Source organism: Nycticebus coucang, chromosome 1 (genome assembly GCF_027406575.1).
Source record: "Nycticebus coucang isolate mNycCou1 chromosome 1, mNycCou1.pri, whole genome shotgun sequence".
In the NCBI taxonomy this organism is placed as follows: Eukaryota; Metazoa; Chordata; class Mammalia; order Primates; family Lorisidae; genus Nycticebus; species Nycticebus coucang.
This window is the reverse complement of record NC_069780.1, coordinates 39,490,604-39,512,025: the sequence shown is the minus strand read 5'-3', so window position 1 is coordinate 39,512,025 and position 21,422 is coordinate 39,490,604. Positions and strand designations below refer to the sequence as shown.

The 21,422-nt window shown below is 40.6% G+C and overlaps 2 protein-coding genes across 2 annotated transcripts in view; one reads left to right on the top strand and one right to left on the bottom strand.

Annotated features, from left to right (window-relative positions):
* The window catches only part of ALPK1 (alpha kinase 1), a 147,404-nt gene extending 139,465 nt beyond the window's left edge, over window positions 1-7,939 (bottom strand). The window contains exons 1-2 of the mRNA XM_053567297.1: window positions 7,782-7,939; window positions 1,694-1,809 (exon numbers count right to left, since the gene is read on the bottom strand). The gene's annotated coding sequence lies outside the window, so the exon portion shown is untranslated. The remainder of the gene's footprint in view (window positions 1-1,693; window positions 1,810-7,781) is intronic.
* A 5,380-nt stretch (window positions 7,940-13,319) lies between these two features.
* Window positions 13,320-21,422, top strand: TIFA (TRAF interacting protein with forkhead associated domain). The gene is made up of 2 exons (XM_053567187.1): window positions 13,320-13,628; window positions 17,292-21,422. Exon 2 carries the CDS (start codon window positions 17,310-17,312, stop codon window positions 17,865-17,867), a length of 558 nt encoding a protein of 185 aa, XP_053423162.1. The 5' UTR covers window positions 13,320-13,628; window positions 17,292-17,309; the 3' UTR covers window positions 17,868-21,422.

Here is a 21,422-nt window from a genome sequence, read left to right as displayed (position 1 = left end):
TGATGAACTTTCTGGTAAGAGTATTCGCTTGGGGGTAAAGTGAAGAGAGATACATTCAAGGAATGTGCCCCCAGAAGGCCCCAAGGAGAACTAGAACAAGGAGGCACCTGACCTTATCTGGATACTGAGGTTGTAGCACGCAGGGCACAGAATTTGCTTGGGCTTCTCCCCAAGTCCTCGGGGAAGAGCGGAGGTTTGGGGTGGTAGAGAATCTGGACGCAAAGGGCTCAAATGTTTCTTACTTAGTAACCACAACTTTTAGATGTGTACGTCAAACCTGATTCATTCACATGTCATAAGAGATTCTATTCACGCACAGTATAATATCTCTTACAGTAATTATCAGGGGACAGGATTCAGTGAAGAAAATTTCTGGGAAGTAATACAGTTACCTTCATAAAAAAGATGACCAACAGGGTCCTCTAACTTCAATTAGAGATTAAGTGGTTGTGAAGAAGTCATTGACTAAAAGTGAACATGATGAAGTTCTGAATCTTTTTTTTTTACAGAAAAGGAAGATAATTATGGACGAACACGGCTTTAGTTGACAATTTTGCAGACTTTTTGGTCCGTAGCATACACTGGTGGAAAAGGCACCCAAAACCATAGTGCTGGGGGTAGGTTCCAAGCAGTGCTGGGCAAGCCAGTGACATAATACACTTAGAGGTGCAACAGGAGGGTACAGTAAGAGAGGACGGGATAGGACGTAAGTGCACTACGTGCAGGAATAAATTAATGAATCCAAGATATGAGAATTCATAAAAACAAGAAGAAACTAGTCAAGAGGTTATTTGCACACATGTCAGGTAAAGTTTACATTCCTCCTTCCCTGCCATTTTTTTTGTCTTAATTTCAAACCAAAAGAATAACGAGACTGCAGTAAAAGTCACAGTTGACACAGAAGCAATCAACGCAGGGAAAGTCAGCTGATGGTGCTTCTCGTTGGAGACCAGCCCCTGGCCACGATGGAGAGGTACCTGCTAAAGTGGAATCAAAGGACTGGGGGAAATAAGCACACAAAACAGAGAGAAAAGGTTTAAGGTGGGTCCCGGGGTGCCCCAATAAAGTGCTGAGAAGACAGTGGGGGCCCCTGTACTTTGACCACACAGCTTTATGAGTTCTGACGATGCTCATTTCAGGTAAGAGGGTCTATGAGCAAAGATCAGCCTGTGGGCTGTTTGTGTCCTACACCAGCCAAGGTATGAATTCTCCTCTTCCTTAATTGACAGTTAACTATACTGAGCCCCTGCATTCTTGAGAAATGAGGAACATAACCTTAAGGGAAACAGGATGTGCCCTCGTCTGCTCAGTTGGCCTTACTCTAAAGGGACTGGTAGACCCCTCATTCCCTTGTGGGGCAAACAGGCTGATGCCAGTGCCCACGCTGGAAGGTGGGAAAGAGAGAAGCCCTCCCTCTCATCGCTGCCCCAGAGGTCCTCCCCCGTTTATGTGGGTTTTGGTTGGGCACACTGTTCCCAGTGACTTTTTTTTTGTAGTTTTTGACCGGGGCCGGGTTTGAACCTGCACACCTCCGGTATATGGGGCTGGCGCCCTACTCCTCTGAGCCACAGACACCACCATGATCCCAGTGACTTTTGCAGCACCCACCTCCCTCCCAGGGTTTCTGCACCCTTCATGGCTGGAGCCTACCCCTTTACAGGGAGAGCCACGGCCCTCAGGCCAGATCGATTACCTGTCAGGACTTGCGCTGCTGCACGTGCACACCGCCATTTGCATTCCAGGCGCCTGGGCCACTTAACCTTTAAGCAGACAAGCTGAACTCGATGTTTCCTTCTTCAAACCAGTTTTCTGCAAGAATTACACAGACTTGTTATTAGTCAGCAAAGTTACTTTTATTAAATACCAGTTGAAATACTCAAGCTAAGCTGCTGTTTCTTTGGTCAGTTGAACTCCTCAGCTCTATTTTGCTCTTGGATGTTTTTCATATTTTTCTTTTGCGGGGGTTCAGGGTCCTCAATTTCTAATTTCCCCACAGTTTCTATTAGTATTTCTGTCCATGTTCTAAGACTCTGCTGCACCTGTTTGTTCTTAGCACCGGGGCTCAGTTCCCTCTTCTTTTACTTAACTAATGATTTTATGCCAAATAAAAAGAAGGTAAAGACTTATTTTCCCAAACTGCAAAGTTTTATATGCCATGTTGCAACATGGGCTTACTTAATGCATTCTAGTAGTTTTGGCACAAAGTAATATATGCTAACATAAAAATCAAATGGGGGTGCCAAAAAAATATATACACATTTTTGGAAGGAAAAACTACATTAACATTGTGATACTCCATATATACTTGAGCAACAAAAGATGAATACAAGTCACATTTGCATACCTCTTGTAATTGCAGAAGTGACTTAAGTATTACAATGTTAACACAGTTTTTTCCTTTCCTAAGACAAGTTTTTTCCTTTCTTAAAATGTGTATGCATTTTGTGGCACCTTATTAATAAGAATATTATATAGAAAGAAGTAGAGAGAAAGGAGGGAAATAACCTCCCACTTTAAGATGACAGCCACGTTCAGAATATTTTTGAATTCAACGTATGCCACTTTATATAAGTGTTAAATAGTTGTGAGCATAATAGTTAAATGACCTTGAATCTGTTTTCACATAGCATGTTCTGTGCTGGTGCTATTCTTCATCCCATCATGTTTTCTGAGTACGGTATTTTTAGGCCTGGGCTAAAGTGGAAAAATACCAGTTAACTCCTGGCAAATTTCTAGGTGCAAGCCCTCAACAAAATGGAGTAAGTCTGGTTCATTCCCAAGATAAATGAGAAACTACTCACTGACTTCTTGCTTACTAACTCCCCCGAGAAACAGACCGGGAAGTACCAACTGTCCCTGGACCAACCTTTGAGAAATACCAGGTGGGAAAAGTACTGAAACAAAGATACATGACTAACTAAATGCAAAATTCTGCTTCTGTATAATGCTTGCTAACCTACCCGAATGCACCTGGGCAGCGTGTATGCCAACCAGGATGCAGACCCAGGCCTTAAAACCCCGACCCCTTAAGCACCTGGGGCTGCTCTCAGAAACCCCATGATGAGACGCTGAGGCAGTCACAGGCCAGCTCTTCAGTAAAAAGACTCCTCTTTCAATTTGATTTGTCTTTGAGAGACTCCTGGACATAACAGTATAATTTGCTTAACCTTTTCCCTTTGTCAGAATCTTATGATTGATTATTACCACTGAGAGAGGATACCCGGAAAAAGTAAGATCTAAGACATCAGAGGTCTTCTCAAGGAGACCCCAAGGATACGCGTGCTAGGTCTTCCCTGTGGTGACCCAACTCTTAGGAATTTGTAGAAACTTAACTTCCTGGGACCTGGAAACTAACGTTTGCGTATGCTTCTGTAAAAAAAAAAAAAATGCTCATCATTTTTCATCATCAGAGAAATACAAATCAAAACCACTTTGAGATATTACCTAACTCCAGTAAGATCAGCCCACATCGCAAAATCCCAGATGTTAGCATGGATGTTGAGAGAAGGGAACACTTCCACACTGCTGGTGGGAATGTAAGTTAATATGTCCTTTTTGGAAAGAAGTTTGGAGAATACTCAGGGAACTAAGAGTAGACCTACTGTTCAATCCTGCAATTCCTCTACTATGTATGTACCCAGATAATCAAAAATCATTTTACAGCAAAGACATTTGCACCAGAATATTTATTGCAGCCCAATTCATAATTGCCATGTCATGGAAGCAGCCCAAGTGCCCATTGACCCATGAATGGATTAACAAATTGGGGTATATGTATACCATGGAATATTATGTAGCCATAAAAAGATGGAGACTTACCTCTTTTATGTTTACCTGGATGGAGCCAGAACATATTCTCCTTAGTAAAGAATGGAAGAAAAAGTATCCAGTGTACTCAATACTATTATGAAACCAATAAATAATCACCTACACATTCATACAAATGATAAAACACAACTATAGTCCATAAAGAAGGCGGGAAGGGGATTGAGGGGGGAGCAGAGGGGGGAGTCCAGGAGAGGGAGAATATTTGGTGGGACTTCACCTAATGTGCACAATGCAATGGTACATTTCAAAACTATTAAGAGTAGAGTATATATGTCTTATCATAACAAATAAGTAAGTGAAGTGATGGTTACGTTAACCAGTTTGATGTAAACGTTCCTCATAGTATATCAAATCAGCACATTGTACCCCAGAAATGCATTAATGTACACAGTTATGATTTAATTAAAAAAAAAAAGCCCAAGGTTCTGTAAAAGCTGGAGCCAGCATTTCCAGCTTAATTCAAACTGCCTAATGAGAAAGGTACCCTTGGGCTGGAACTTTTTGACTGGGGATAAAAGGGAGACGACTGAGCCCGTCGTGGCCATTTTGAATTCTTCTGTGCTTTTGCTCCTGGCTGAAATAAAGCCCTTCCTCTTTTAAACCTGGTGTTTGGGTGTTCATTCTCTCCATTGGGCCTCATCTTCCAGCAACACCATAAATACAGTAGAACCTCTATAGTTGAGCACCTCCCCATGTTGACCACCTTCTTACATTGACCTGATTTTCACAGACTGGACGTGCACCATAGGTATTCAGTGCAAATTCCTTATGTTGACCACCTCTATATGTTGACCAGTTCATTACAGTCCCTTGGGTGATCACATTATAGCGGTTCTATTATAATGTTATGACGAATATCTTCATGCATTGCCCTCCATATTTAGAATTATTTCCTCCCTAGGATGGAATCTCAGAGGTAAAATTACTGTATATGCCATTGGCACATACCATGGTACATTTAATGTCCCTTGGCCACGATGATATTTAAGGCTCCCAGCTTCCAGTTCAGAGATACCAGTTCTGTGTTTCAGTGAAATAAGCAGAATGCAGCTGTAGCACTCACTCTGGGACAACTGGTCCTTTTTCACTCTTCTTCTTTTTCTTTTTAACTCTAATCCCATGATGGAAAACTTTCTATCATTTTTATTTGAAAGAATATCAGCCACTTCTGCAAACAATAATTTATGGGGAAATATGAAGCACTACAGGTCTGATAAAAGTTTGATAAGGCATTTATTTTCTTGTCCATTATTTTGTACATCTATAATTAGGAAATTTATTTATTTATTTATTTATTCATTCATTTTTGAGACAGAGTCTCAAGCTGTTGCCCTGGGTAGAGTGCTGTGGCGTCACAGCTCACAGCAACCTTGAACTCCTGGACTCAAGCAAGTCTCTTACCTCAGCCTCCCAGATAGCAGGGAGTACAGGTGCCTGCCACAACACCCAGATGTTTTTGTTGTTGTTGCAATTGTCATTGTTGCTTTAGCTGGCCCCTGGCTGGGTTCGAACTCACCAGCCTAGGTGTATGTGGTGGACACCCTACCCAGTGAGCCACGGATGATTGTATTGTCAATTGAGTTCTGTAACCAAGGACCAATAAAGTTCAAAGATACTGCACTGGCTTGGAAAATATCCACTTCTCAAATGCATATAGAAAATATTAGTCATCTACATGCTACTTTCAGAATTTTTGCCATATCTGCATATTACCTGTAATATAATGTATTACTCCCTTAAAATCAATAGTAAATTGGCTCAATTGTTTTTACTGAGCATTCTCCTAAGCAATAATATCCATGAAATCACAGATCTTATAATCAAATTACATTTTTTAATTCACCTTAAACTAGCAAATAACTAATATTGTTAAATTCGGATATTTGCCATCTAAAATTAGTAGTATCTGCTATACTTAGGGAAAATTGTACTCATGTGTATCTGATATTTATGCTATAAGAATTTCTTTTCTTCAGACATAGAGGAATGATAGCAACAGATAATATTCTTAATTTCAAATTTGCCCATCCCACAAAACTCAATAAATGAAGCAAATCACAAAATCCTGTGAAAATAGATATTACTGTCAATAATAAGAGACCAAGATTCCTCAGTACAGAGAGGTAACAAATACAATACAGGTAACAAAAATACGGACCATATTTACACGAATAGTTGGAATACACATTCCTGTAAAAGTTCTTCCATCAACAGATGTTTAAAATTTCAAGGAAGAAAACTACTTACAAAAACATTTTAGCAAAAAACCCATCATTATCTGCAATAGTAAGAGCAATACATGCCTTGATAATCAGGGAAAAGGGATCAATAAAATTCTTTGGAATGAATGAACTATGGAATTTCACAAATATCTTACAACCCACACAGTTACTCTTAAGGACAATTCCAGGTCCTAACCTAGATGACATAGAATTTGCTGGGAGGTCTTGTTACAGCTTAATGTAACACCAAGCTTATTGCACAGTATTATTTTACATAAGATTGTATAATATCCATCATGATTTACACATGATTTTTTTTAAAGTTGAAAATATATTTTTTAAAAAAGTTTAAAGTAATTATTGGTTCCCTAGTCATGCAGTTAGGGATGCTATAACATTTTGATGTCTTCTTGGGAGAACAAGTTGAAGGATTCATTTCAGACTCAAAAGATTTTTGATGTGGGCAAAAAGTTAATTCTAGAAAAACTGTAAGTATTGCGTTTTTCTTGAAGTTAGAGGTTGATGGGGTAGGGAGGAGCTGGGAAGGGAAAAGCATATTATTTTGGTCAGTGGAGATAAAATCTTGGTCCTGATATTTGTTCAGGTCCAGAGTAATTTCCAAGTGGTAAATTATATTCCAAAGCATCCCTACTCCAAACCACACACACCTCGCAGACACGTCCGTGATTAACTAGTACATCTCCTCGTCTTGGAGGCACTCAGGGTCTGTGGTACAATTACTGATGCTCTGGATAGTTTAACAGGCCAGGGAGGAAGGGAGTGTGGAGACAGCACTAACGCTCACGCTCTCCCCTGCACAGCAACAGGAATGTGTGCAAAGAATTTCAAATGTTTGTAGTGGTGAAGTAGCAGCCAACCAAAAGTGATATTGTTTCTTATGAGAGTATTAGCAGCACTAAATAAAAAGAAAAAAAAAGGCAGAGATGGGGACAAAAGCAAATATTATATATAAACAGAGATGCCATTACATTGAGGCATAACAGTCCTTTCTTTTTGAGTCTGTCTCTGTACCTTCATCCACCCACAACCTCAGACAACCTTAAAGGTTTTAATCTGTGGCTTCCCAAGGTAATCTACACATTTCAGTCTACAAGGAAATCTACTAATTTCAAACACTAAACTTCCTTAAGGAAAGGATTCTTCTAAACAGACACACCAAGGAATTGCATTTTTCTAGATGCTTCCTCTCTAAACCATGTTTTTTTCTGTCAGTTCTTCCTATACATGATGAGTAACTCTAGCGCCTTATCTGTTTCCTGACAAAATGATTGAAGCCATCGTAAATGTGGTACTTTCTTCACTATCTCTGTATTCCAGGCAAACGTCCTAGGAATATTATTTTTCAAATAAATAATCCCAACAACCGTTTAATGTTTAATTGAACATCTTGATTCTGTGACAAGAACAGAAGCTTAGTGACTTATATATTTTTATTAAAACCTTATAAAAACACTGATTCATTTTCTCCTCTTTGTAATCACTGAGGCTTACAATTGTAGACAGCCTTGTCTCCTCTCTCTCCCCGCTGGGCTCCCCCGACATCCCTCCCTTTTCTGGGGAGTTTCTTCTTAGAGCTCTAAAGTTATTTAAATATAGACAGGATCAGAAGGTAGAAACAGTCAACATTGTATGGTAACCTACAATGTAAGGAAATACTTCCTCATACGTTTTATACATTATGCATTTTGTCATACAAAGACTGGTACTCACTTTTATCTCGAAGAAGAGGGGAACACTTTCAGACCAGCAAATCAAACTCTGAAAAAAGTTAATTGTAGTACAACCTCTCTGAAATATCCTGTTTCTCATAAACAGCTTCGGTTTAAGGAAGCAGGAATTTGAAAGGAAAATCCTGTAAGTGTCTCAGAATAGGGTTGTGTAATTCAACTCCGGGACTTTCAACAGTTTTGCCCAAGACACACCTCTATAGGAACTGCTTTGATGAAAGGCATTCTGGGAGTTGTATTACCACAGAAAATTTCCTCCTCTTAGGGCAAGGGCAAGACAGATTTCTTATCTAAGAATACAGAGTCCCCTCAGAATTAAAGAAAGAGAATGTCAGTAAGAAACAATGAATGTGATGTTTTGCTTTATTATCCAAAAACGAACTCACGTTAAAGCTTCATTCTGTGCTCTCAGAATTAGAGTGCATGAGTAAGCTTACTGTCGCGAAGAAACCTATATTACCAGGTTTATTTGAATTAAAAAACAAAGGTAGGACTTTTCTGATAGAAAGTCTGATTAGCCTGACTGGTTTGACATTGGGTTATGTGGTGGATATTGCTCTTCACTTGGGCAACTGCAAACTGCAGCTCTAAATTTTGCCAAAAATATATTAAAAGCACATGAAACACTTTAAAAATATTCATCAAAATATATTTTATTAGAAAAGTTATTGACACTAAAAATATTTTAATTTTTTTTTTTTTTGAGACAGAGTCTTACTATGTTGCCCTCACTAGAGTGCTGTAGCATCACAGCTCACAGCAACTTCAAACTCTTGGGCTTAAGAGATTCTCTTGCCTCAGCCTCCCAAGTAGCTGGGACTACAGATGCCCTTCAGAAGCCTGGCTATTTTTTGGTTGCAGTTGTCATTGTTGTTTAGCAGGCCTGGGCGGGGAACCCACCACCTTAGGTGTATGTGGCTGGCGCCCTGCTGACTGAGCTACAGGCGCCACCAGAATATTTTAATATTTTCAATTCTTTTGGAGACTGCTGGGTTAAAAGATTTCCACTAAAGTGAAGGAGTAACAGGTTTCATTCAAAATTCTTTTATATTGGCCAGGCGCAGTGGCCCCTGCCTGTAATCCTAGCACTCTGGGAGGCCGAGGTGGGTGGATTGCCCTAAGCCCACAGGTTTGAGACCAGCCTAAGCAAGAGTGAGACTCCATTTCTAAAAAAAAAAAAAAAAAATTGCCAGGAGTTGTGGCGGGTGCCTATAGTCCCAGCTATTTGGGAGGCTGAGGCAAGAGAATTGCTATAGCCCAAGAGTTGGAGGTTGCTGTGAGCTATGATGCTAGGGCACTCTACTGAGGTTGACAAAGTGAGACTATGTCTCAAAAAAAAAAAAGAAAACAAAAAACCTTTTATATATTTCGGTTAAGCTTTTATTATACTTTCCAGAAACTGAAAGAATGAATGATGTAATAACTGGTAACAAACCCTTTGGCAATTTAGATAGTTTCTAACAAAATAGCAGGAAATAAACAAGTAGTCAGCTAGCTGCTAGACTATGTGATCCACTTTTTATGATAGATTACTATGTAATTCTTAACATATAGCCTTAGAAAAAGCTCAAAAAACCAAATGGCATTGCTATAACAAAATTCTTTCTATAATATCCCTATTTATATAAACAGTTTCTCTCCACATATGCATTTTTGTAGAATGCTATTTGATTTAAGTAATAAGTTAGCTTTAAGTAACATTCATCCATGAACTAATTTTTTAAATCTCTTAAATTTTTTTAAATAATTTGTAATTTTTTTAAATCTCTTTACATTTTTTACAAATCTTGCTGAGAAGTACATTTTAAATACATTTGATTGTTCAATTTTCATCAAAATATATCATTTTAGGATGAATGCAGGGGTTCACACCTGTAATTCTCACATTTGGGGAAGCTAAAGTGGGAGGATCACATAAGGCTAGGAATTTGAGACTAGCCTGAGCAACACAGTGAGACCCAGTCTCTACAAAAAATTAAAAAAAAATTGTTGGAGATGATGGTGCATGCCTCTAGTCCCAGTTCCTTGGGAGGTTGAAGTGGGAGGATCTCTTAAGCCTAGGAGTTTGAAGTTGCTGCAAACTTCGATGACTCAACTACATTTTAGTGACAGAGTTAGACCCTTTTTTTCTTTTTAAATACATATGTAATTTGGGCGGCGCCTGTGGCTCAGTGAGTAGGGCGCCGTCCCCATATGCCGAGGGTGGCGGGTTCAAACCCAGCCCCGGCCAAACTGCAACGAAAAAATAGCCGGGCGCCTGTAGTCCCAGCTGCTCAGGAGGCTGAGGCAAGAGAATCGCGTAAGCCCAAGAGTTAGAGGTTGCTGTGAGCCGTGTGATGCCATGGCACTCTAACCGAGGGCGGTACAGTGAGACTCTGTCTCTACAAAAAAAAAAAAAAAAAAAAAAATATATATATATATATGTAATTTTATGACTGTCTTTTCAATCATAAAAATAATTAGTAATGATTAAGTAATTATTTGAATAATTACTATATAATGAATTATAATTCATTATAATGAATAAGTAATTGTTTCTAATGTACAACTCAATCTTTAAGAAAGTTTAATATACATATATTTTGAGACAGAGTCTTAAACTCTTACCCTGGGTAGAGTGCCGTGGTGCCATTATAGCTCACGGCAACCTCCAACTCTTAGGCTCAAGCATTCTTCTTGCCTTAGTTTTTCTATTCTTAGTAGAGACGGGGTTTGCTTTGTTCAGGCTGGTCTTGAACTCCTGAGCTCAAGCAATCCACCCACCACAGCCTCCCAGAGTGCTAGGATTATAGGTGAATCACTGCACCTGGCTAGAAAGTTTAATATTTATAGTCTAAGTGCAAAAGAAAGTTTCACATATTAAGGCCACGTCAGGACCAAAGGATGAATATGTCAAAATGACACAATCATACTGAAACCAAAAGAAAGTTTTTTGTTCCTTTTCACAAGAAAAAGCTGGAAACAAGAGGACCTCAAAACCGATTTCTAGCAGGCATGTCCCCACCAACAGATTTTAACAGAAGCACATGCTGGACACCTTACATTTCTTCAGTCTATGTTACTTTGGCTGAAGTACTTTCAGCTGTAGTAATTTGCTTGTTTTAAGAGAAATTACAGCTTGAGATAAGGATTTGTATAAACTTCTTCCTGAAATGTCTTGCAACCTTTCATTGCATAACTAAAAATCCTCTGGTCTTTCTTTAACAGTGAAGACACTTTCATTATAAAAAATGCTGTTCATGTTTTTTTATAAAAGCTGCCATCACACTGTTTAAACTTTGACCTTGAACAAAAATAAAACAAGTAAAATATGTATTAAAACTGTGTAATAGGTGGCTTCTGTAGCTCAGTGGGTAGGGTGCTGGCCACATACAATGAGGCTGCAGGTTCGAACCTAGCCTGGCCAGCTAAAACAACAGTGGCAACTGCAACAAAAATAGCTGGGCATTGTGGTGGGCACCTGTAGTCCCAGCTACTTAGGAGGCTGAGGCAAGAGAATTTCTTAAGCTCAAGAGTTAGAGGTTGCTGTGAACTGTGACGCCACAGCACTCTACTGAGGGCGACATAGTGAGACTCTGTCTCAAAAAAAAAGTATAATAAATAAAAAAAAACCCTGTATAATAATGTCTTCATTTAAAATAAATTTTTAATAGTTTTATAGAAACAAGTAATAAAGCACATAATACAAATTACTTGGCCTAATTTAGATATGAGTGATTTAAAATTGCTTCTTTTATAAATGTCTCCTGGTGATGTTCAGAAAACTCAATAAATTGAAAATGCAGAAAGAAACAAGCACACTTCTTTTTGGCTCTGGCCCTCTCCAAGTTTTAGAAGTTTTCTGGGCCTTTTTCAGTTATCAAGAAGTCTGGGGAGCCAAGATTGCTACAAATGTCCATGCCCCAGTTATTTTAAAGGAAATAAGCATAGACAGACAATTCTAGCCACAGCCAACTGACCCCTTCAACCTTTCAGGAACAGAAACTTCTCAAGTGCACATGCTTGGTGGTTTCTCATTTCCCAGTAGCCATTTTCAGTTTGAGGTCCATTAACCAGTTGTCAGAGTCAGACAATTGTTACTGTGATTAGATTTTAATACAGAATTAAATGCTTAAAGTCTCATTTGGGATCATTTAGGAAATCAAGTGAGTCCGTCATCTTAAGTGAAACAGAGAAAGAACAAGCTCCAGCACCTTGAATTTTAGCGAGTGTTGCATTTTCTCTATTAGTATTACTAATAACACCTGCATATATAGTCCTTTGCAGTTTATAAAGCATTTTCAGATCTTTTCTGATTTAATTATAAGGTTAGATATTGGAAACTCCGCCTCTGATAACATTATTTTATTGGCCATGTTTATTGGCACAGTCAAACTGCACTATCTTATCTTGCACCTGCTCTAATGCTCTTCAACCAAAAGATAATAATCTGGCTGTCCTTCTTCCCAAAAACAAATAATAAATGTTGATGATTAATGGACAAAATTGCAGCTCTTCCAGGAATCTACCTCACTTTTAGATGCACATTTCCTCATGCTTGCTGTTCTCAATTATACCTAATTCTCAGAGTCCAAAACTTAACCTCTCCCACTTCTTTATCAGGTGAAGCATCAATGTCATTTTATTGCCAAACTGACCCGCAAACACGAAACCCTCGTAACTCAAGGACAGACTACAAACATCCGAGTGTCTTCCATTTTCCTTCATCTACCAGGATGTGGTTTCCCAAACGGAGAAGCAGGCTTCTCTGACCTTAGGCCAAGTTTTGCCCGCCGTCCGCTATTCTCAAACCTTTTTCATCTTGATATAAGGTCTGCACCTCCATCTTTTGACATCTATTATCTTTAGGCTTTCTCCATTTTTATGTCATCCCGACCTTCTCTCTGAAGCAGAAGATTACTCATTTCACTATGTACCAGCCTTTACCATAGACTACTGGGTGAGAAGTCTCCTCGGATCGGGGGGCAGGAGAGGAAGTGCAGGACTGCTGGGGGAGGGGAGGCATCCTAACGCAGGTTCAAATCCTGCGCCTGCTGCTGCTCGTCGTGATGCATAACCGCTCTCAGGGCCAGTTTACTCCTCTGTAAGGGAGCCTGCTCTCCAGACTGTGAGGATTAGACACGATCGTGCATACCACGCACTTGGCTTGTTCGGTATAACTAGTTCGACTCCTCTGTGGTCCCCGCTGCAGGAAAAAGTCACTCTTTCAAAAGCTAGTCCTCCACTGAACGGACACTGAACGGAAATATCGGAGATGGGAATGTGTCTTCTTTGAACTTTTATGTTTTTTGCTAAGTTTTTCTGATCGGGAAAGCTAGTCACATGCTTTCCGGAGAGGCCACCTGTTTGGGAAGGTGTGGTTTCGGTCAGGTCAGTGCCCTGCTCAACAATCCGGGTCGGAGAGCTCGGAAAGGCTCGGCGAGGGGGCTGGGCGTCCCGGGGACAAGGCGCCCGCGGCCCGGCGCGCGGCGGGGACGGAAGGGGCGGGCGAGGGGCGGGCCGAGTCTGGAAACCCGGGCGCCTTCTCTGTCGCCTCCGCACAGTCTCCCAGGCTGGAGGACGCACGCGAGCCGTCCGCGGGAGGGACATCATCCGTGCGGGAGAAGGGTGGCCTGCAGTCCCTGTCCCTGGCGACCCCTTCCAGGCTCGGCGCCCCCTGCGTCCCCTTCTGCAGCAGCAGCAGCCAAGTCGGGTGCGGACGCCGGGCAGGGCGCGCTGCCGGCGCCGGACCCCGAGCCTCCGCCTGGCGGTCGCCCGGTCGTCTCCGTTAACCTCGTTCTGAGCCCGGAAAGCGAAGCTGCTCCAGGAAGTTCGCAGACTCCGAGCCCCGGTACGTGCGGGGCGGCGGGCGGGGGCTGAGCCGCTGTTTCAGGGAGATGTTCGGGGTGTGGTGCAGAAAGTCATCGCCCGTCTCTCCTGCTGGCGTGGCTGACAGGCAGACGCTCACGGTATACAAAGATTACAGACAGCTTTATAATATATATGAAGATTATAAAGCAAAAAAAATATATGAGTACTTACAAATGAAGGGGACACTGAACGGAAATATTGGAGATGGGGGTGTGTCTTCTTTGAATTTTTATGTTTTTTGCTAAGTTTTTCTGATCAGGAAACAGAAGAGAATGCCATTTATGCAGCGTGGCTCGCGGCAGTTGCGCGTGACCCCCTCGCCACCTGCGCTGCCCCCAGTCCCCTCTGGCCCCGGGCTCTCTGCTCCCCGGAGCGCCGAGCTCCACGGCAGAAAGGGTTGGTCTAGACCTGCTTTCTTGATTCTGTCTGGTTCATTAGCGGAAATACAGTAATCTGTTGTTTTCTGGGACTCTCCAGTCCAGCTTCAAGCTTTCAGATTCAAGGAGGAATTTCTCAAATCCTCTGGAACTTCACTGATGACGTCCTCAGCCAGTGGGAGCTGGGACTGTGCACGTTTGATCCGGTCAGGCCCAGTCGGGCGGAGTGGGGAAAGAAGATACCTACCGTCTGAAAAACCATGAGCTCCTGCTGTGTTTGGTTTTCGCCACTTAACTGATTTTTTTTGCAAGACTGGTGACTTCAGTAAGGTTGGACTCTGCTGAACAGCTCTACCTAATGGAGTTCCCAAATGTCTTCAGAGGCCCCTGCAGGGCGATGCTGTTGAAAGGGGTCAGGCAGGAGGTTAGCTTGGAGTCTGCTGCCAAGTTTCACTTCCCCTCCTGTTAGCTCAGTGTTTGGTGTTTGTTAAGGAGAAAAGCTTTTGATAAAAACAGAAACTTCTACTTGCAACCATCCAAAGACATTCTCTCTTGAGATTATCAATGGGAAGAATGGGGGTGGGGGAGAAAATAGGGGACAAGCGAATAATGTAGAGGGGTGCCTTCCTTAATACACCATCCGGAACAAAATACTACCCTGTTTCCCCGAAAATAAGACATCCTCCGAAAATAAGACCTACTTACAGGAAAGATAAGACGTCCCCTGAAAATAAGACCTAGCGCATCTTTGGGAGCGCACCTTAAAATAATATAATGTCTTATTTTCGGGGAAACGGGGTACTATCAGTCTTGTTTTTAAACAAGCCTTAAAGCCTGAGAAATCTTGTTGGCATGCATGACCACCCAGGGGCATCAAACTTTCTGTTAAACTGCTCAGACACCTGGCTTCTTTTAGGAAAAAATATCTCTATGTCGTTTTTGTTCATGACATTTGAAGGCTAAACACCCTTCTGCAAGTTGAGGGTAATATGTCTGTACACTGGCTTTTCAGGACCTTAGAGCTCATGTGTGCACATGTGTGTGCACGTATGTGTGTGGTGTGGTGGTGGAGGGGGGAGGTGGAGGTGGTGTTTGCACATAACACCTCTGTACATATTCACTCTTCTTTTCCTGAAAGGGCTCAGAAGCCTTCCCCTCAGTCTAACCTTTCTCTTACCAGCTCTCAGACACGTCCTGGTTTTCTTACATAAGAGCTGGACACTCAAGAATATGGCACCCAGGGGTCATGCTACCAGAGACAAAGCTCCGAGCAGCAAAGCTTGTTTTTATTTCTGTATTTCTTTATGTATTGTGGTTCCTTTGTTAATACCTATATTAATGTTTGTCAGATGTCAAAGTTTTACAACTTTTTGATGTCACTTACCACAGGTTACCACTTTGATAATATTTTGCTAATCTCTAGCTCCGAACAGTTCCATAAAAATCAGATAGTTTGTGACTTTTTTAAAGAAAATACTTATTACATTCTGTATTTGAATACAAATTGAGTGACCATGATAGAAAATTCCAAAGGTACAGAGTGTACAGTGGAAAGTAAGCCTCCTTCCTACCCCTGAGCTCCAGTTTCTCACTCCAGAGATAACCCCTGTTACTACTATATGCGTATAAGCTCATTCTCTTTCTATTTCTGTAATAGTTTATGACTGGCAGATTTCAAAAAACTGCTTTGATCACCTGCACACCAGTGATTTTTTTTTTGGCCGGGGCTGGGTTTGAACCCACCACCTCTGGCATATGGGACCGGCGCCCTACTCCTGGAGCCACAGGCGCCACCCTGATTTGTTTCTTTAATCTACCAAGTTTTAAATTCATCATTTTAGTTATTTTTTAGTTTCTGTCTTTTCTGTTTTTCTGCTGGCTACCCTGAAATGGCCAGGGATTCAGGCCATTTGGGGAAGGATCTTGTGGCCTTGGGGATTAACAAATTGATTGGCTTCTAAATTCCTTGAGGTCAGAGACCATGATTTATTCAACTTTGGTGCTCCCTAAATAACCTGCCACAATTACTACTGAGTATTAAGTCCATGCTAGTATTTACACACGCAGGATTTAGGAAGAACTGCTACAGTAACCTGGTACTTACACAGAACCTGTTGACTTACAGAATCCAAGCTTAACAGGTTTAACTGGGTCTAGTTCATGAAGTAGGTGTTAACCAGGGAGGCAGTGTTTGTAATGGTTAAGAAAGAGTACATTAAAGTTTGAGTCCTGCCTTGGATACTGGATTTGTAATGTGGGCTAATTATTTAGACACCTCATTCAGCTGTCTCATCTGTGAAGTGTTGATTCTTAGGGTTATTTTTCAAAGATTTAGGGGGTGCAAATGTTTTTTTTGTTACATGGATGAATTATATTGTGGGGAAGTTAGGGCTTTTAGTGTACCTGTCACTCGAATAGTGTACATTGTGCTGGACAGGTAACTTTTTCTCCCCTCCCCATTTTGAAGATTAGATGATACGTGTAAAGGGCTTAGCACTGTGTGTGGCACATCAAAGGCATATAGTAAGCGACCCTCTTATTACTGTCAGAGTTTGCTGGCCTTTCTTACCTTCATAAACTAGGTGAATGAATTTGTCACCTCTGGCTGCATTAAGGTGCAGTAACCAATGACCTCAAAAGTCTCAGTAGCTTAGAGGAAGAAGGGTTGATTTTCTTTCTTTCTTTTTTTTTTTCTTATTTATGTTGGTATTTATTATTAGAATTCTTGATAACAATATACTTGGTAACAGATTTAAAACATTTAATATTTACCAACTGCCATTTTTCCTAGAGAACAGTATTTCTATGGGAGATTATGATGATCAAAGGAAGGGAAAGGTTGTGAATATTGATTGGATATGAGACTCTTGCACACATTTATCTCTGAAACCTGTGAAATATATGCCATCCTTAGCTGTTTGATTCATCTCCACATATTAAAGTAGGGAGAGAGAAACCTACTAGCATTGCTCCCAGGTATAAGTTAGATCCAGCATCATCTCCTTTCTTTTATTTTCATATTTTTCAGTAGAAGGGTTGATTTTCTTAGTCATATTAGATGTCTAAGAGATGGGAAAAGGTAATACACAAGTCTCACAGGATTCTTGGTATCAGGTTTTAGATATCTACCAGTTAAAGTAGTCTATGCATTTTCTTAAAGTCTAAGTAAATCACCTATCAGAAGATGCTCAGCAGAATGTTAGGATCAAAGTTCTCAATGCCTCCAATACATGCAGGAGTTAACGTTGTGGTTTAATTTATTGCAGGTGGGTTTTGTGCACATCATGACCAGTTTTGAAGATGCTGACACAGAAGAGACAGTAACTTGTCTCCGGATGACTGTTTACCATCCTGGCCAGTTGGAAAGTGGAATATTTCAATCAATAAGGTTTTATAACCGAGAGAAACTCTCTTCCAGTGAAGTGGTGAAGTTTGGCCGAAATTCTAACATCTGTCATTATACTTTTCAGGACAAACAGGTTTCTCGAGTTCAGTTTTCTCTGCAGCTGTTTAAAAAGTTTAACAGCCCAGTTCTCTCTTTTGAAATTAAAAATATGAGTAAGAAGATCAACCTAATGGTTGACAGTTCAAAGCTGGGCTACCTAAATAAAATGGACCTCCCATACAAGTGCCTGGTCAGATTCGGAGAGTATCAGTTCCTGATGGAGAAGGAAGAAGGAGAGTCATTGGAAGTTTTTGAGACTCAATTTATTTTTTCTCCAGTATCACTCTTACAAGAAAACAACTGGCCCCCCCACAGGCCCATACCCGAGTATGGCAGCTACTCATCCTGTTCTACCCAAAGCTCTTCTCCTACAGAAATGGATGAGAATGAATCATGAACACAGAGGGTCTGAGAGGGGAAAGACCAGGACGGAGAGCTCCACAGATGCTTTATAGACACTACTTAGGGAGAGTCCTCTGTCACACGGCCAAATTTGGGATTTTGTTTTATCATTTTAAAGTCTGCAAATTGTGTTAGTCATCAACTTAGTCATCTGTTGCATTCCTGGATCTATAATCTGTGAGGGTTAATGTACAAAAAAAGTGTCCTTTTTGATGAAATAGTGTTCTCAAAATAAGGTGACATTATTTTTTCTTTGTGCTTGATTTTCTTCCTGTGTGTTTTGTTTTGTAAGAAACAGTCTCTTGGTTTGTTAATTGTTTTCGAGGTCAACAACCAGCAGGTTGTTACTAGTGTTCGCAGCCTCTTGGTACTTGTAGTACCCAAGTCCTGGAGTGCGTTGTAGACTGCTGTCTGTGTTGGTGAGGTTTGAATATGGACAGACTTATTTGGGAAATAATACCTTGCTTTTTTATAGAATTGTAGAGTTCTTATTGCTAGCATGGCAGTTTTCCTTGTCTCCAGTCAGCTTCCAAAACTGGTGTTTAAACATTGTAAAGAAGCACTGTGTTGAATTTAGAATTATTTTCTTACCAAATTTGAAGTTTGATTTTTATGTACCATATACAGTTTTTAAATTCTATGGACTTACATTTTTAATAGCATCCACACACATAATAAAGTCTAAGTGTAATTTACTAACCATTTTCTTTGGAGCTCTTTCTAAAGAAGGGAAAGAACTATTCTTGGGCCACTTTACATAGGGCCACTTTATAATAAATGCTAAAATGTTTCTAAAAGTTAATCTACAGAAAAAGTTGGATTCACAAAGAATGAAGATTCTCATTCAACTAATTTTTAACGGAAGTAGTTAGTAAATGTTAAATAAATAATGCTAACAGTTCAGTTAAGTTAAATTCTAGCATTACCAGGTAGTGAAGCTCCCTGTAAAATTTTCCAGGTAAATAAAATTTCGTGCAGTAAGGGACCATATATTTATAACAACTTTTTAACATACATTTTTTAACTTTTTAAATATTTTTATTTTTTTATTTCAAATTAATATGAGGGAACACATTTGTAGCTTACATTGTTCTCACTTCCAAGGTAAAGTTCAAGTTGTAAGAGAGCCCCTCACCTGGGCGGGGGGTGGGGTGGCATGCTGAATACCCTTATCTGGTCTGTATTCTAATTTTTTTTTTTTATTCAGACCACTGGTCACTCTTGGGCTATAGTTTATGATGTCCACTCCCCAGCCCTGGGACTATTCCAGTAGGGTGACTCATTTGTTACCATACAAACTGGCCTGAACAACTATTCCAGTTCCTATGTGTAGTTTTCCTGTGTTAGGCAGAGTAGGGCCTGTCCAAACACGTGCAGTTTCCATGTACTAATCTCCAGAACCTGTGACTATGTTCTTAAATGGCACAGGGGATTAAGGCAGCAGATAGAATTAAGGTTGCTTCTCAGTTGACCTTAAAATCGATTATCCTGGATTATCTGGGTAGGCTCATTTAATCACAGTGTCCTTAAAAGTAGAAGAGAGGCAGACCAGGATGTCAGAGTGATGAGGTCTGAGAAAAACTTGACCTGCTCCTGCTGGGTTGAAAGATGGAAGGAAGGAAGCCATAAGCCAAGGAATGTGGGCTGGAAAATGTCACTGGACATAAGGAAGCTGGGAAAGGAAAACCCTCAGAAAGGAATGAGGTCCTGTGGACACCTTGGTTTTAGCCCAGTAAGACGGTGTCTGACTTGCTTATCTACAGAACTTTAAGATGATAAATGTGGGTTGCTGTAAGGCACTAAATTGCAGTAATGTGTTACCACAGCAAATAGAAAAGTAATATACTCCCCTTGATCCAAGGTTACTTACTGTCACTTTTTGCTATATCAAACAATTATGCTATCTTTTGTAGGCTTATAGCATTGTGTCTGATGTGGATTCACAATTTACCCAGCTTGTCAGAACTGCTTACAGTGTTAGTCTCTTGGGTAAAGGCTTCTGTGAGTACAAGATATATACTCCACTGTCTGCAAACCGTCACATTGTGACTTTTTAGAAGGCTTTCACTTCTGTTTGTTTTGTTGTTGTTTTTTTGTTTTTTTTGCATCTCATTCTGTTGTCCAGGCTAGAGTACCTTGGCATCAGCTTAGCTCACAGCAATCTCAAACTCCTAAGTTCAAGCAATCCTCCTGCCTCAGCCTCCCAAGTAGCTGAGACTACAGGCGCCCACCATAACACCCAGCTATTTTTTCTATTTTAGTACAGATGGGGTCTTGCTTTTGCTCAGGCAAGTCTCAAACTACTGAGCTGAAGCAATCTACCCGCCTCAGCCTCCTAGAGTGCTAAGATGACAGGCATGAGCCGCTGCACCTGGTTCTGTTTTTTTATCTTTAAGACTGATGTATGAGTTGCTAAATTACAAAGCTTTAATATTAGTAGTGTCACTGAACCCAAAAAATGTTAGCTGATTTTTAGGGGCAGAAAAATCTCATATTCATATAAAATAGTTAATGATTTCTCCTAATATATATCTTGGAAAGGGTTTGTTCAACTTGAGAAATATTAAATTTAGTATTTTTCTTAAAAGATTGGCAGAGGAGTGGGTACGTTGCTAAACAGTAATTTATCATTGTTCTCCAAAGAACAGGAACATTTTCCATAGCTCAATTCCAATAGTAAATAATAATGCTCCAATAATAAAGGAGCAATAGGTTAGTATTAGGACTTTTATTACAAAACATAAAATTTCTCTAAAACTACACAAGCACAAAGGGGGTTGTTGGAGGAAAACTGAACTATCTCCTAGAACCCAGTGAAGGAATCCGGCAGACTTCAAATCCAGATTCAAAGGCCACAGCTCTGCCCCTCAGAGTATATCGACTCTATATTTATTCCTGAGGCCATATGGTGGCATGTGGCCACCCACTGCTCCAAAGTTTTATATGTTACTGATCTCTCAAAGAGAATCTGGTCTCCAAATTTCAGTTCCAGGGAAGGGTCAGCTGGGGTCAGGTGCCCACCCTTCTACCCATCAACTCTCCTTAGGTAACATGATCACATTTCATAACCGCTGCTCTGGTTAGTGGCCATGTGGATAGAAAAAACATTTTCTCTGGCTCAGCACCTGTAGCTCAGCAGCTAGGGCGCCGCCACATACACAGGAGCTGGCGGGTTCGAACCTAGCCTGGGCCTGCCAAACAAGGACAACTACAACCAAAAAATAGCCAGGCGTTGTGGTGGGCGCCTGTAGTCCCAGCTACTTGGGATCACTGAAGCCCAAGAGTTTGAGGTTGCTGTGAGCTATGACATCACAGCACTCCACCAAGGGAGACATAGTGAGATTTTTGTCTCAAAAAAAAAAAAAACAAGAAAAAAACATTTTCTCCAAAAAAAATGCCACAGCGGGGTGGAGTGGAGGCAAACAAAAATATTATTTGATATGAGGTACTGCAGCTAAGATGTGAAAATTTGAATACATATCTTAATAATTTGTCCCAGGAAACAAATTTTTTTCTTGGGACCTTTAAATAAAAAGGTATATTAAATTGG